The sequence below is a fragment of the Eleutherodactylus coqui genome, chromosome 13 (assembly GCF_035609145.1).
Source record: "Eleutherodactylus coqui strain aEleCoq1 chromosome 13, aEleCoq1.hap1, whole genome shotgun sequence".
Lineage (NCBI taxonomy): Eukaryota > Metazoa > Chordata > Amphibia > Anura > Eleutherodactylidae > Eleutherodactylus > Eleutherodactylus coqui.
Genome location: NC_089849.1, coordinates 76,514,799 through 76,529,898, shown reverse-complemented (window position 1 = coordinate 76,529,898; position 15,100 = coordinate 76,514,799). Strand labels below are relative to the sequence as shown.

The following is a 15,100-nucleotide window of genomic DNA, read 5'->3' as shown; positions in this document are numbered from 1 at the left end:
CCTAAAACGAACAATACAAGTGAAGGAATAATAATTCAGTCATTGGCCACTTTACAATTATCGTCCATTTTCGCACGATTTAACGATTATTTGTGCGTTCAGTTTTTATTTACAAAATTGTCATAAGGCTATAGTCATAACACAAGATCTTAAAGGGATCCCGTCACGTCCGATAGGCACCATAAACTAAAGCTATGGTGCTTACGGGGCAGGAAACGTAGAGTCCCGGGGTGTACTTATTAAACTTGCCCGGCTCCCCTTCACTCACTGTAACCCCTGAAAGTTAGCGCTCGGTCTGTCAGTGCGACTCTTCTTCAGGCGGTACACGCGCTTTCCCTTAGTGCGCACATACTGTTCTCTATGGAGAAGGGTCACGCTCAAAGACTGATCGCTAACATCCTGGTGTGAAAGCAAGTGAAAACGAGATCTGGGTAAGTATATCAAGTACCCCCAGACTCCACGTTCCCTGTCCTATAGGCACCATAAGTTCATTTATAGTGCTGGCTGGGTGTGGCCGGTTCCCTTTAAATAGACGGGACAGATTTTTAATCTTCATTCGCCCATATTCTGGAAAGCAGGGACTTGTCACCAGGTAACTTGTGTTTATTACAATGCGACCTATAAGCATTTTTAAGTATGTATAAAATGCTGCTTAATATCCGCAGGCTTCTCTTCCAGCACTTTATAGAGGAAACATCTGTATCTCACATTTGATTTGATTGCAACACTTTCAGCCGAATGCTATAAAACCTTCCTGACAGAAACACAGCACGGTGTATATGAAATACCCCTTAAGATGGCCATATAAGAAGCTATTTCTGGTGCCATGCAATGATTTGGCTGGAAACGGAGCCAAGTACGGGGAGAAAAAGGATGGAAAAATCTGTCTGCAATGATCTCAAGCTTCCCTCATACTTCATGCTGGCATGGATGGCGCAGAGTGGAAAGATACCCAACAGGTGCAAAACATGAAGCCTACGCAATGGAAAGTCATTAGCAGTAGATCACTGATAGCTCAGTGACTCATGGCACGTTGCAGTCATGGCATGGTTGCCTTTCCAAGAAGAGGGTTTCATAAATGACAGCCTATCTAACACTTTCCCGATGAACCACAAGTACAAGGTCGTGAAGAGATGAGCCAACAAGACGAGACCACCGAGTGCCACAACAGGTCACAGGAGGTCCAGAAGCCTTGCTGTGGGGGTTCACCACCAGTCAAATCAGATTGGTCTATCAACAACCAAGAGAACAGCAGCTTATCTCCTCCACTCAATGTCCCTGTTCTGTTCCGCTGAAGGAGCATGTTTACACAGGGCTGGAGAATGAAACGGTCACCAGTGCACTCAAGATCTTGCAAATGGCGACAAGATTTTCCAGAAAAATCTACTCTGCATCTAACAGATGTGTGGCATGCTAGGCATGTCTCCCAGAAGAACAGAGCCTTGACTCAGTCACATTTCCTCAGTGGTGCTGTGCTTCTGCTGAGGAGTCCTAGTCATCAATGCCTGCCTCAATAAGGGAAAGTATATAATGTAAGGCATGCCACAGCAGCTCCTATGTATGATTACTGCAAGTGGGGAGGGGGTGTGTGTGAACTTGGCTCCTGGGCTTGGCCTGTGTCATGGCCTGTGCTCATGTGAATGGGATTATAATATTGAGAGGGAATGCGGCTCTGGATGGGATTACTATACAGTGAGGGAATGCAGCTCTGGATGTGTAGATGCCTACTCGAAGGGGGGCTTTGGATGATATTTGAATTTAGCAACTACAAATTTCATTAGGTGCCTAACATTTTCAGTCCAATAGTCAATGGCTCCTAGTTAATTTTTTATAATCTGGCAGACTATTCTAGGGAAATTTAGAAATGACCATATGACGCTGAGCTGTCTTACTAGACACAGCCTATGGACAGGAGTGGCGCTGTGTCTGAAAAAAAATACGTTCTTCTAATCTCATACAACAACTTTATATTCCAAGTCAAACTGACAGGACAATATCACCTATGCCAGAAGTAGTATACAGCTATCTGATATGTATTTTCATAAAAGCAATGACTTCATCTACTTTGTTGAGAAGAAGCAGCTGTTTTGGGGATCATTAATCCCTAAGTGAACAACTGCTGTTTATACACAGCCAACAGTGGAAATATAAGAATGGATCAAGACCGACTGCGATTCACTGAAGACTCTCCAAAATATTGCATTCATTCAAACAGAAGATTCTCATCAACCCATGGGGTCCTTAATCCTTACCACTAGAGGGTTATCAGCTGCTTAATGCAACCTGTATAGTGTTCACAGTGCAATACAGGGAAATGCCAACTATGTGTAAACACTCCTAAAGCCAATATACTACCCCGTCTATGGAGATCATCGTTGACTAAATATGACTAAAACTAATACTTTGTTGATGTACTCTGACTTTATGACAGCATTCTTTTTTGGGGAAGGGTGTCTATCAACATGGCACATCTGGATTAGGCAATCTTTGCCCACTGATCCTTTCAAAAGCACTCCAAATCTATCAGATTGTGAGGGCATCTCGTGGGTAGCGCCCTCTTCAGGTCACCCCACAGATCTTCAATGGGATTCAGGTCTAGGCTGTGGCTGGGCCATTCCAAAACTTTGATCTTCTTCTGGCGAAGCCATTCTTTTGTTGCTGCAGAAGTGTGCTTTGGATTGTTGTCATGCTGAAAGGTGAAATTCCTCTTCATCTTCAGCTTTTTAGCCGAGGCCTGAAGGTTTTGTACCAACATGGACTGATATTTGGAAGTGTTCATAATTCCCTCCAACTTGACTAGCTCCAGTTCCAGCAGCAGAACAGCCCCACACATAATACTGCCATCTTCACTGCGGGTATGACGTTCTTTTGGTGATTGCTTTCTACCAAACATACCTTTTGAATTAATGGCCAAAAAGTCCAACTTCGGTCTCATCAGACCAGAACACGTTTTCCCACGTACTTCAGACTTTATGTAGATTATGGCAAAACGTAAACGAACTTGGATGCTTTTCTTTGTTAGAAGAGCCTTCCATCTTGCCCCCTCCCCCACAGCCCAGACATATGAAGAACAAGGGAGATGGTTGTCACATGCACTACACAACCAGTACTTGCTAGAAATTCCTGCAGCTCCTTTAATGTTGCTGTGGGCCTCTTGGCAGCCTCCTGCACCAATTTTCTTCCGGTCTTTTTATTAATTTTTGACGAACATCCAGTTCTTGGTAATGTCACTGTTTAATTTAATCTACTTCTTGATGACCGTCTTCACTGTGTTTCACGGTATATGTAATGCCTTGGACATTTTTGTTCCCCTTCTCCTGACTGATACCTTCCAACAATCAGATCGCTTGATATGCTGTAAGCGCTTTATGGACCAACTAAGAAAATGTCAGAAAAATCCAACTAGAAGAGATGAACTTTATATGGGGGAAATCAGAAACACCGTGTGTAATGGCAGCGGAGTACTGACTACTGTTAACATGAGTTTAAATGTGATTGGCTGATTCTGAACACAACCACATCCCCAAATATAAGAGGGGGTTCACACTTATGTAACCACATTATTTCACTATTATTTTATTTTTCTACACTAAATGATTGCAGTTTGTTTTTCATTGGAACTGTACAGATAACACATAGAAGGTGGAAATGAACCAGAAATAACTCATCTTTGTCAAATTTATTAACATGACAAGAACATGGGGTTTTAACAGGGATGCGTGGACTTTTATATATCACACACACATATACACACACTTGGCAAAGAACGCACGTGTTTCCAATGTGGAGAATGGAGCAAGTCACTGCCAGACACTTCTGACAGTAGCTAGTTTCTCCTGAGAACAAAAGGATTGGGCATACTGAACTCCATCTGCCCAACCCTTCTTCCTCCGACATCTGCTGTAAGGAGAGTCCGACGGTCCCCATAAATATAAGATGATCAGTGGGTTCAACTAACATTTAAGCTAGGGTCACACAGGGCGGATTTGTTGCGGTTTTGACGCAGCAGAACTGCTTCTGCGCCAAAACCGCTTCAAAAGGTGAATTTTGGGTTGCGGATTTTGCTGCGGATTTTCGTGCGGAAAAATCCGCAAGCGGTTTTTTCCGCAGCGGTTTTTAACTTTTGTCGCGTATTTGGTGCAGTTTTGGCTGCGTCCATAGAGGTCTATGGACAAAAAAGCGCTGCGGAAACGACCTAAGAATGAACATGCTGCATCTTTTAAAACCGCGCCGCAGTTGCATTTCTGCACTGCGGCTGTGCGGAAAAAATCCGTCCTGTGAGAACAGCTTTTTGGCAAATCTCATTTGTGCTGCATTGCACTGCAAACGCAGCGGTTTTGCCGCAGTGCGGATATGCAACGGCAATCCGCGGCAAAACCGCGGCAAATCCGCCCTGTGTGAACCCAGCCTAAGGGGAACGTCCACATGTTGTGGATTTTGGAGCGGATCTCCACCAAAATCCACAGTATATTTTGTGCTGCACATTTTGACGTGTTTTTAGATGCAGATCCACAGATTTCAACCTTTCAATTCTGCTGCAGTTTCTGCACTAAAATCTGCATCAAAATCCACAACAATTACACTCCACATGAATGTACACTTAAAAGGGTTTCAAAATTCGACAAAATGGGGAAAATGTGAAAAAATAATAAAGGCAGCATTATTTACTCGTTAAAGGGGTTGTCCCGCGCCGAAACGGGTTTTTTTTTTTTTCAATAGCCCACCCGTTCGGCGCGAGACAAACCCGATGCAGGGGTTAAAAAAGAAAACCGGACAGTGCTTACCTGAATCCCCGCGCTCCGGTGACTTCTTACTTACCTGGTGAAGATGGCCGCCGGGATCTTCACCCTCGGTGGACCGCAGGGCTTCTGAGCGGTCCATTGCCGATTCCAGCCTCCTGATTGGCTGGAATCGGCACGTGACGGGGCGGAGCTACGAGGAACCGCTTTCCGGCACGAGCGGCCCCATTCAGAAAAGAAGAAGACCGGACTGCGCAAGCGCGTCTAATCGGGCGATTAGACGCTGAAGATTAGATGGCACCATGGAGACGGGGACGCCAGCAACGGAGCAGGTAAGTGAATAACTTCTGTTTGGCTCATATTTAATGCACGATGTATATTACAAAGTGCATTAATATGGCCATACAGAAGTGTATACCCCCACTTGCTTTCGCGGGACAACCCCTTTAAATCCTAGGATCCAACCAGTCCACCGCCTTTGTTTACATGACTGCAGCAGTGACATGTCTGAATACCTACATAACCACAGCAGCCAATCACTGGCTTCTGTGTTAAAATGCGTTAGACCGCTGCGGCTAGAAAGGGGCTGTAGCAGTTATGTAGCTGTACAGACATGTCACAACTGCAGCCATGTAAACAACGACCAGTGAGGAGGACCAGAATGATGGCATTGCAGTGGGCAGGTATTTAATGCGTAAGTTAAAGAAGTTATGCTTCTTGTTCTCACTTTTTGCCCCCCCCCTTTTCAGCAACTTGAGCAGCCAATGTTAATCTAATGTGTATGAAAACTTTACTGCAGCCTCTTTCATTCATTCTCAGGTCTGCACTGCAGCTTTCCGGATCCTACCTTTGGATACCTCTCCAGTTTCTCCTTCAGTTGTACCTCCCTCAGAGCTTTAGTCATTAGCGGAGCTTCTTCAAGCCGCTTCCTAATGAGAGAAATTATATTATAGGCATCTTCTAACCACTTCAAAACTATATATATTTTTCATAAGTGGAATTAAATGACAGCTAACACTGAGTGGGAAACCATAATGGTCATCTGTAGAGATGAGCGAACGTGCTCGTTTAGAGCAATTACTCGATCGAGCATCGCTTTTTTCGAGTAACTGCCAAATCGGGCGAAAAGATTCGGGGGGGCGCCGGGGGTGAGGGGGAGAGAGATAGCTCCCCCTTGTTCCCCCCTGCTCCCCTCCGCTTTACCTCGCCGCCTCCCATCCCGTGGCGCCCCCCGAATCTTTTCGCCCGAGTAGGCAGTTACTTGAAAAAAAGCAATGCTCATTCGAGTAATTGGCCTAAACAAGCACGTTCGTTTATCTCTAGTCATCTGTAGATTCTGTGGAGTAGATTTAAGAAACCTATCTGAAAGAAAATTTAGTCTCTATTGCCCATAGCAACCAATCACAGAGCAGCTTTCATATTTTTAGAGCACTATGAGAAATGAAAGCTGCGATGTGATTGGCTGCTATGGGCAACAAAGGCAGATTTTCTTTTCGAATGTTTCATGAATTTTCCTCTGTATCTTGGGGGTACGGCCAGATCTAAAGGGGTGTTATGGCCATAACAAGTGACATTAGATAGCTCAGTGCCATTCATTTAAAAGAGGCTGAGCTACATTTCTCTGTATAGCAACTCTTGTTCAGATCTTAGGAAAACAGTGAGGACCCCTCATTCTCGTTATCAGTGGTGGCCCCTGTTATTTACAACATCTACCATTCACATGATAGAATTATTAAAAATAAAGCCTGCAGCTTATAAAAAAGTTGCTAATATCAATCCCACATTAATGTGTTTCGGGGGGGGGGGGGGGGGGGTTCTCTCTCATTATCAGTCCTATTAACCCCTTGAGTGGCGGGTTTCCTACCACCCTGTCGTGCCCACCACGGCAGGTTTTTTTAAATGGTCTAATCATTGAATTTCAACTAATTTTGCAGTTGCGTTCCAAGAGCCATAACTTTTTCATTTTTCCATTGACCAGGCCATATGAGGGCTTGTTTTTTGCGGGACAAGTTGTACTTTTTGATGGCATCATTTTTGGGTATATATAATGTATTACATAACTTTTGTAAAAACATTTGTAGGGAGATTGGGGGGAAAAAAAGAAATTCTGCCATTTGTTTTTTGGATTTCATTTTTACGGCGTTCAACATGCAGAATAAATAATGTGATAACGTTATTCTCTGAGTCAGCACCATTCTGGTGATACCAAGTTTATACAGTTTTTATGTTTCGGGGAGGAAAAAAAGAAATGGGGAAAAAAGAAAAAAAGGGGCCATGTCATTAAGGGGTTAAATAATGTACCAACTTCCTTCTCTGGGTCATTACGCCGCATGGATACCACATGTGTGATTTTATTTTACATTTTTTACAAAGTAAAGGGAGACAAGTGTTTTTATTTTTATTTATTTTTTTATAATTTTTTTACTTTTTTTAAATTTTTGTCTCTTTAGGGGACTTCCACAGGGACCCATCAGGACCCCCTGATCACTTTCCGGGGGTCTGATGGTGACAGCCCTTTACATGCTGCAGTGACAGCCATTTACATACTGCAGTCACATAGACTGCAGCATGTAAAGGGTTAACACAGCAGAGATCAGAGGTTTTCTCTGATCTCTGCAGTAAGAGCTGGTGCCTAGATGTCCTCTGACAGCCAAGCACCAGCTCTCCCTGCCACAGAGATCATCGGCTTGCTTCTGACAAGCCGATGGTCTCTATGGCAACCTATAAACAAAGCAGGAGACTTAGAAGCAGAAGATTGCCGGCATATCAGCAATATCTTCCTGCTTCTCAATGTCCTGCTTTGTTCTCTGTGGGTCTGTGCAGGCAGAGCACACTGTCACAACTTGTGGCATTGTGCTCTGCAGCTCCCATAGTGATACATAGCCCGGAAATCTTCCGGGCTATATCACTATCGGCAGTGGAGCTCGTCCCGGAAAATTTCCAGGCGTGCCACTCAAGGGGTTAAAGAACACCACTTCTCTCCAGCCAGATATAGCTGATAATGGGGAACAGTGAATGCCGTTTAAGTGAGGAGAAAACCTTCAAGACATACTCCAGGCTTAGGGAGCGTTCCCCTATGTATTTCACTACGCTGTGGGATTCTGGGTGTCACCTCTCAGGTGCCGCAAACAGCAATGTGATGGAAACCCTAAAACAGAAAGGAACAGAACCATTCACTGTCATTAGTGAAACACACACCACTTTGGTGTCCGTTTTAAAAGGATTCAATTCAATTCCAATATATTTGGAGTATAGATTAGTGTACTCAACTATATTAGTCCATACTCCAAATATAACAGAAACGAACAGATGCCAAACGAACACCAAAGTGGTTTCCGTTTCACTAATGACAGTGAACGCTTCTGTTCCTTTCTGTTCGGGGCTTCTGTAATAATTCTGTTTTTGGCACCTGTGAGGTAACCCCCAGACAGAAAACCTGCAGCATAGTAAATAACGCTGTGGGAACACCCCCTCAAAAGCATACAAAACCATGATTGTTCACCTTTCACTTCTGAGTTCAGCAAATCTTCTCCTGACATCATCCATTGTGACCTCAAAAAAGTCATCTGGAAGCTCCTGAGTACTGGCACTCCCTTTTTGGTCCAAATCCAAGTGGCACACAAGCGTCTCTCTATCTATTGGCTAAAAAAGAAATAAAGACACCCCAAAGTCAAGATTTTAGACATTTCCGAAGTATTCCAGGACTACAATATTGATGCAGCTACCACTATCAGATGGCAAAGTACCAGTAGTGGATGTACTGAATAGTATTGCAGCGTAGTCCTATTAAATGGGACTAAGCTGTAGTGTGCTGTAATACCAGTCACAGCCACTACCACATGTAAGGTGCTGTGCTTGATACAATAAAGAGGACACGGTGCTCCCTGGAGGCATATATTATATTTCAGCCGCACTTCAGTAGCGGTGAGCGATTCCAGCGACCTCATTGGTTGTTGGGTACACACCCCCCTTTGGAGATCTGCACGAGTACTAGTTTACGAGACCCGCGGGGGGTTAGGTTTAGGGTTAGGGGTTAGGCTTTAGTGTTAGGGTTAGTTGCCGACCCTCCTATGGCCGTGCTGCTGCTTAAACGGGTCGCCCACTCGTGCACATCTCCAAACGGGGGGTGTGTACCCAACAACCAATCAGGTCGCTGGAATTGCTCACCGCTACTGAAGTGCGGCTGAAATACAAAATATGCTCCCTGGAGCGCTGCAGGCCTCCAATCAGCTGAATAGTGGGGGTGCAAGGAGTAAACCCCCCCACCGATACTAAGGATATCTGATATCTTAAGGATGGGCCATCAATATTATAGTCCCGAGAAACACCCTTAGATGTAATACATGTTAGCCCAGCCTGGTATTATAGCAATCCCAACAAAGTCATGCTCACCCCTGAAGCATTTTCCTCTCCGTCTGTCTTGGATTTCTTTGGCTTAGAAGGGCCTGGACTCTGAAAAGGCTCTTGGGCTGTGGCAGTTAGCATGTTAGCTTCTGTTGGGACATTAGCACCTCCTAGACGATGGCCACCTCCTTGGAAAGGCATAAATGAAGTCACCTGAGGTTGAGCTGAGGAGGGTCCAGGCATATCAAACTCCAAATCTGGCTGTATGTCCGTCACATTATGTTGCTTAATAGACGTTGCTGAAGATAACCCATCATCTGCTGGCTTTACAAGACTAGGTTCATCTAGCTTAGTAGTGTCCCTGGAATGCTGCTCCTTCGGACTTGCAGCAGGTTTCTCTACTGCTTTCACAGTTACTGGAGGACTTCCTAACTCTGTCTTATGGACTGAAGTGCACTTTTTTGTTTCGTCTGGAAGTATCACAGTTTGCTTGTTCATACATGGCTCATGTTTTCGCACTACAAACCTTGTGGACACAGACAGAGGTTGTTGTTAGATTTTATGTAGACAATGCCAAATCTGAACGATACTCAAACTTTAGATAACAATGAGCAAAAATACTCACCTGATTATGGCACTTCCACTAGTAAGACCCAAAGATTGGAGGGTGGTCTGTTTCAAAGACTGCTCACCTGAGACCTGGGAAATAGTATAGGATTCATTCACAATTACAGTCTACCTTGGCAGCCAAAATCCTGTTCACACACAGAAACCCAACATTCCTGATCCTTCAGTTCATCATGGGACCATCAGTCAGGCATCACAAGCATTTTCTGTGGATCTCTTAACAAAAAAGTCATATCTATATCCAGCTTCACCATAGCTCTAAGATCATGCTCAGATGTGTTTGATGCAGGTTAGCACAATACAATACATTGGAATGAAGCCTTCAAAACCCAATTTACACATACTGTGTTTCCAAGAAAATAAGACAGACCCCAATAATAAGCCCTACCCTGATTTATTGGGGAAGGAGAGGACTCGAAATATAAGCACTACCCGAAAAAATAAGTCCTAGCTACATTGCATAACTCTACGATCGATGAACCAATCAAAGCCATTCAATGAATGACATCATTGAATGGCTGTGATTGGTTCATCGAGCACCGGCTTTGATTGGCTGAGGCAGTGCTCCTGAACCAATCAGAGCAATCGCTTGCTGGAGCGGGGTATTCAAGCCCCTTCACCAGCAAGAGATGCTCCGTTGGCATTGAGGACTACACGGAAGCCTGCCGGAGCGCCGCAGCCTGGATAAATCATCAATAGCAGATCAGCAGAGATCCGCCGCCTGATACCACCATCAATCAACTGTTTGCCAAAGCTGCTGCACTAGCGTCTGGAGGAGCCGCTGTATGCCAGAAGCCAACATCTCTGTACTTTGTTCAGTGGCCCAAAATGGTACTGCAGGCTCATTCCCATTCTGTGTCAGCTCTCAACCGATTTACTATTGATGACATTCCCTGAGAATTGGTCAATAGCATAAACCTGAAAACCGCCTTTAATAGCTCGTTCCCATGTGGCCAACCACCCAGCAGCACATATTATAGGGCTTGCTGATCAGAATATAAATGTAGGAACATTCAAAACACTGAACAAAATATTCCTATGATAACACTAATGTCCGTAGCTACAAGCAGCTTTCTCATTTGATCCAACTTGAGCCATGTCCTTTTAAGAGAAGTTGGGCACACACAGTGCAATGCCAACTATATAATGAAGTCATCTGTGTTCCTTTTAAACCCATTTTAATGATGCACTTTTATTAGAACTTCAAAGCCTGTGGATGGGACTCTCTCTGGCCACTGTCGTACATCAGACCTTTTAGGATGCGGAGAGGTGCGAGCTGGAAACACAGGAGTAAATGAATCACTCGTTAACGAGCTGTCTGGGTCTGTATTCTCCCGCTTGTGCATCACCTTACCTCATCGCGCATATAAATGCATACGGCAACGCTTCCAGGAGCAATATCTTCCAAAAACACCCTAAAAAATATAAACATCACTAATACTAAACCTTAAAAAGCAGACAGAATCATCTCATATTTTTGCAGCTGACAGCCAGAATAACCATACCTCCCAGAGAAAACAAGACCGGGGGAAAACTCGTGTTTTTACTAAATAAAACATAAATCCTGGGGTTTTCTCTGTCCGTCAGGTTGTTTACAATGCTATTCTGTACTTTCTTAGTTACATTTGTTTCTTGCTTTGCTGCACTTGCCATTTCTGGTGGGCTTCAGAGAGACGACTTCTCTACTGTGAGAATCATCACTGATGAGAAGTCATCCTCAATCACAAGATTTCTAAGCATGTAAGCCTTCTAGGGATTGTTCCCATACAGAAATATTGAGGTTGCTTGACCATGGTAGACCATAATATAACCATGACCAAAGAACTATGTATGGTGGAAGCCCTGAAGTAATTAATTAGCGACAGGAAACTTTTGCCAAGTTTGCAAAAGTTTCCAGGTTAAGCGACGAACACCACACAAACCCATGGGGATGGACAGTCTATCACTGGCGTGACTAAACAAATGAATGTATAGGGATGTTCTGGTCAAGGTGTACTGTTTGCTTTAGGCCTCCTGCACACTGGCGGATATGCATTGCGAAATCTGGAGCAGGATTCCATCTCCGGATTCTGCAGTAAATCCAGCCCGTAGCATGCTATGAGAATATGCGATTTCCTGCCCACGAGCATAGATCGATTGTGACTTCACACTCGCGTGGGAATAATCGCAGCATGCTACTATTTTGTGCAGGCTACGCACGGCCGGCTTCGGTTGAAGTCAATGGAAGCTGTCCGTCCCGCAGCCATTCTGCAATCACCATCGTGATGGCGCGGCGTCCTCTATACTGTGCATGTGTGCCGGCCGGCACATTCGCAGCAGAGGAGAAAACCGTCAGAAAGATATGCAAGGGTCATCCTCCGCTACGGTAATCCCGCATGTGGGGTCCGACCCGCCCGTGTGTAGGCGGCCTAAGACTACAGCCTAACATGACTGTTTTACTATGAATGCATACATCTTTTTTGGTTATGTTAAACACAATGCATTTTGCTTCTTTGCATTATTTTTACATATATGCCATTGAGTTATGTATTTATATGTCATAGCTTATAATTCTGATCCATGATTATTCTACTCCGTTTCGATGTTGTAACTGATATCATAAAGGACTACTGTAGTATCCGATGGAGTGCTAACGGAGATGGACTTACCTAGTCTGTGAAAAATGGGTCAGGACCTCCCATAGACTTTGGCTGCAGAGGAACTCGTCCTGTAACCTCGCTCCTTCTTCCAACTGCAACGCTACTCGAACTTTCTAGGACAGGATTGCAAAAAATGGAAGTTAAACATTCTTTTAAGATTTAGGGAGAAAAAAACTAGCCAATACAATCTATTGTAAATGTTGTCACAGATCCGAAAGTTAGCAATGCATATGAGGTTAAAGTTAGCAGAATGCACCACTCTAGGAGGGGTCCGCCGAAGAACCTATGTGTTTGGGGGCAGCCGCCGCAGTCCAGTAAAGCAACTGATCTTGCAGGGAAAGCCATGTCTACCTACCTGTTTGACCTGCAGGGAAGTGTGAGATTACATGCCAGCCATCCAAATGAATGGACAACCATGTAACGTATGGATCCCTTAGGTCTGCCAGAGCAAGAGCCGTGATTTCAGAGTATCTTTCTGTTCTGGCTTATAAAATAGGCTCCTGAGCAAAAGCCTTCTTCTATGATGTACAAATGCCCTAACAAAGCACATGAACAGAGAGATCAACCAGATTTCCCAGACTCCTAAATGACACTTTTGCTTCGTTAATTATTGACGCATTGCTTGAAATACTTGTTTTAATAAAAGCCAATTTGGTTACAACCCGCCTAATAATCTGTTTCATGGTCACTGCTCGGACCCTCCCCTGAAGCACAGTGGAGATGTCCATGTACCTAAGTGGTTACCATGAAACACTACATTTAGACAGCTACACGGGAAATGATCAGGTAGCGGCAATTTCACTTAAGTTTTTGTGACGGAGTTTAAGAAGCATCAGAAAAGAAGTAAGAAATGGTGTTTGCTTTTTTTTTTTTTTTTAAATATATATTAAATGAGATGACAAAGTCCTTATATAGAAGCTTACAGTTGGCTTATATCTATATAGGACTTAGAGTAAAACAACTAATTCATGAGTGATGTGCTGTGTGATGCTGGCGGCAGATGCATGATGATCTACAATCCATTTATGATACCAGTTAGACAAAACAAAGGCAAAGCTTCTCTGTGGGTGTGCAAAAACAGGATAAGCTTCAGGTCGGTTTCACACGGTGACAAAATCACCAACAGCGCTATAAATCGCATGTATGTGAAGCCCATGCTTTCCGATGGGTTCCTTCACATTAGTGGTATTTTGTAGCCTGTTACATTGCAAGGAAAAAAAAAACGCGGGTTGCTGAATATTGCCGCGATTGGCTATTTTTGTAGCTCATGTTTCCCTATGGAGCCTTCCTTTCTGTTCTGTGCAGTGCAATGCAAATTTTACAGGAGGAAATCCTACCGTTTCACCTAAAATAAGCCCTAGATGCATGAAAAACACAAAACAATACATGACCTAAGATGCGTTGTCTGCTCCGCCGCCCGCCTCATCTGCAGCTCTGGCACTTGTTTAAAGTCTTCAGGGATCGCTTCCTGGTCAGGGGTTTCAAAAACGCCACCTCCAGGAAGCGCTGGCTCTGACTGGTTCTCGAGTGCCGTGGCTCAGCCATTCAGAGCCAGCGCTTGATGAACCAATCACAGCTATCGAGGTGCTTGAGTACCAATGAGAGGCAGTGCTTCCTGGAGGCATGGTTTTTGAAAGCCCTGACCAGGAAGCTCTCCCTGAAGACTACAAACAATTGCCGAAGCTGCAGAAGAGATGTACTGCAAAGTGGACAACGCCTCTTAGGTGATGTATTGTTTTTGTTTTGTTTTCATGCAGCTAGGGCTTATTTTCGGGGCAGGGCTTATATTTCAAGCTACTTCAAAAATTCTGGCAAAAGAGCGCTATGAAATCGCGATATCGCAGAGGACACAGATGCAATATCGCTGCCATTTTCTCGCAGTTATATCGCTGTCGCCCGTGTGAAAGCGACCTTAAGTATCAATATTTCTCATTGCTAGAAAGCCAGAATCATGCTGACAGCATCTCACCGTACTCTCTGTTCCAGCACGTTGCTGAGAGCGGCTCACCATCTCCAATTTGGCATTATTGGGAAGGTTGGCAAATCGCCACTGCAGTGAAAGATCCACGACCGTCCTCTGAAATCTGCAGATGAATGAAAATGCTGGCATTATTAATGATTTTATAACAAGTAATGCAGACCTCAGACTGAACGATGCAGACACACGACGGTTAAATCAACATCCTGCGATGGGTATATACAAGGAACATATGGTGTGGGTAGAGGAATTCCTTGCACGCTGTGTGCTATGGGCACCTTATAAGGGTTGTAGCTTCTGCTCTGTCTTACTTCAAGTTTCTAAAGAAAAAAAAAAAATCTCTCTTTCTTCGGCCCCTCTCACACGAGCGTATAAAAAAAACTGTGCCCCTCACATTGTGCGCGAGAAATAGACGTGCGAAAAAAATCACGATATGTCCTATCTTGACGTATATTACACACACATACACGCCAATATAGAGTATAGGGATTGGCAGCACACAGCAAATACACATATCATGCGTGCGAGAGATACGAAAGTGGCGCGCAGATAATTACGCCCTTGTGAGAAAGGCCTTGGAGGAGTGCGGCTGCTGAGCCCCACAGTGACCTGCTGCAATCTGTAGGGAGGCGCTGCAGCAGGTTTTTAACTTTCATACAATGCTACCTGCACTACATAGAGGGGCAATGTGAGTACAAGGTTCTCCAGAAAGAAACTCTTTGTAACAGCTCTCCACCCTGGCCAGCAGATGAGGGTCCGGAGTAGGGTTTTCT

At 44.3% G+C, this 15,100-nt stretch overlaps 1 protein-coding gene across 1 annotated transcript in view; it reads right to left on the bottom strand.

Moving 5' to 3' along the window:
- The window catches only part of ASPSCR1 (ASPSCR1 tether for SLC2A4, UBX domain containing), a 44,503-nt gene that overhangs the window by 22,952 nt on the left and 6,451 nt on the right, over positions 1-15,100 (bottom strand). Inside the window, exons 3-9 of the mRNA XM_066587969.1 lie at positions 14,319-14,433; positions 12,359-12,462; positions 11,065-11,125; positions 9,709-9,782; positions 9,132-9,609; positions 8,242-8,381; positions 5,587-5,668 (exon numbers count right to left, since the gene is read on the bottom strand). Coding sequence (XP_066444066.1) covers positions 5,587-5,668; positions 8,242-8,381; positions 9,132-9,609; positions 9,709-9,782; positions 11,065-11,125; positions 12,359-12,462; positions 14,319-14,433 — 1,054 coding nt within the window. The remainder of the gene's footprint in view (positions 1-5,586; positions 5,669-8,241; positions 8,382-9,131; positions 9,610-9,708; positions 9,783-11,064; positions 11,126-12,358; positions 12,463-14,318; positions 14,434-15,100) is intronic.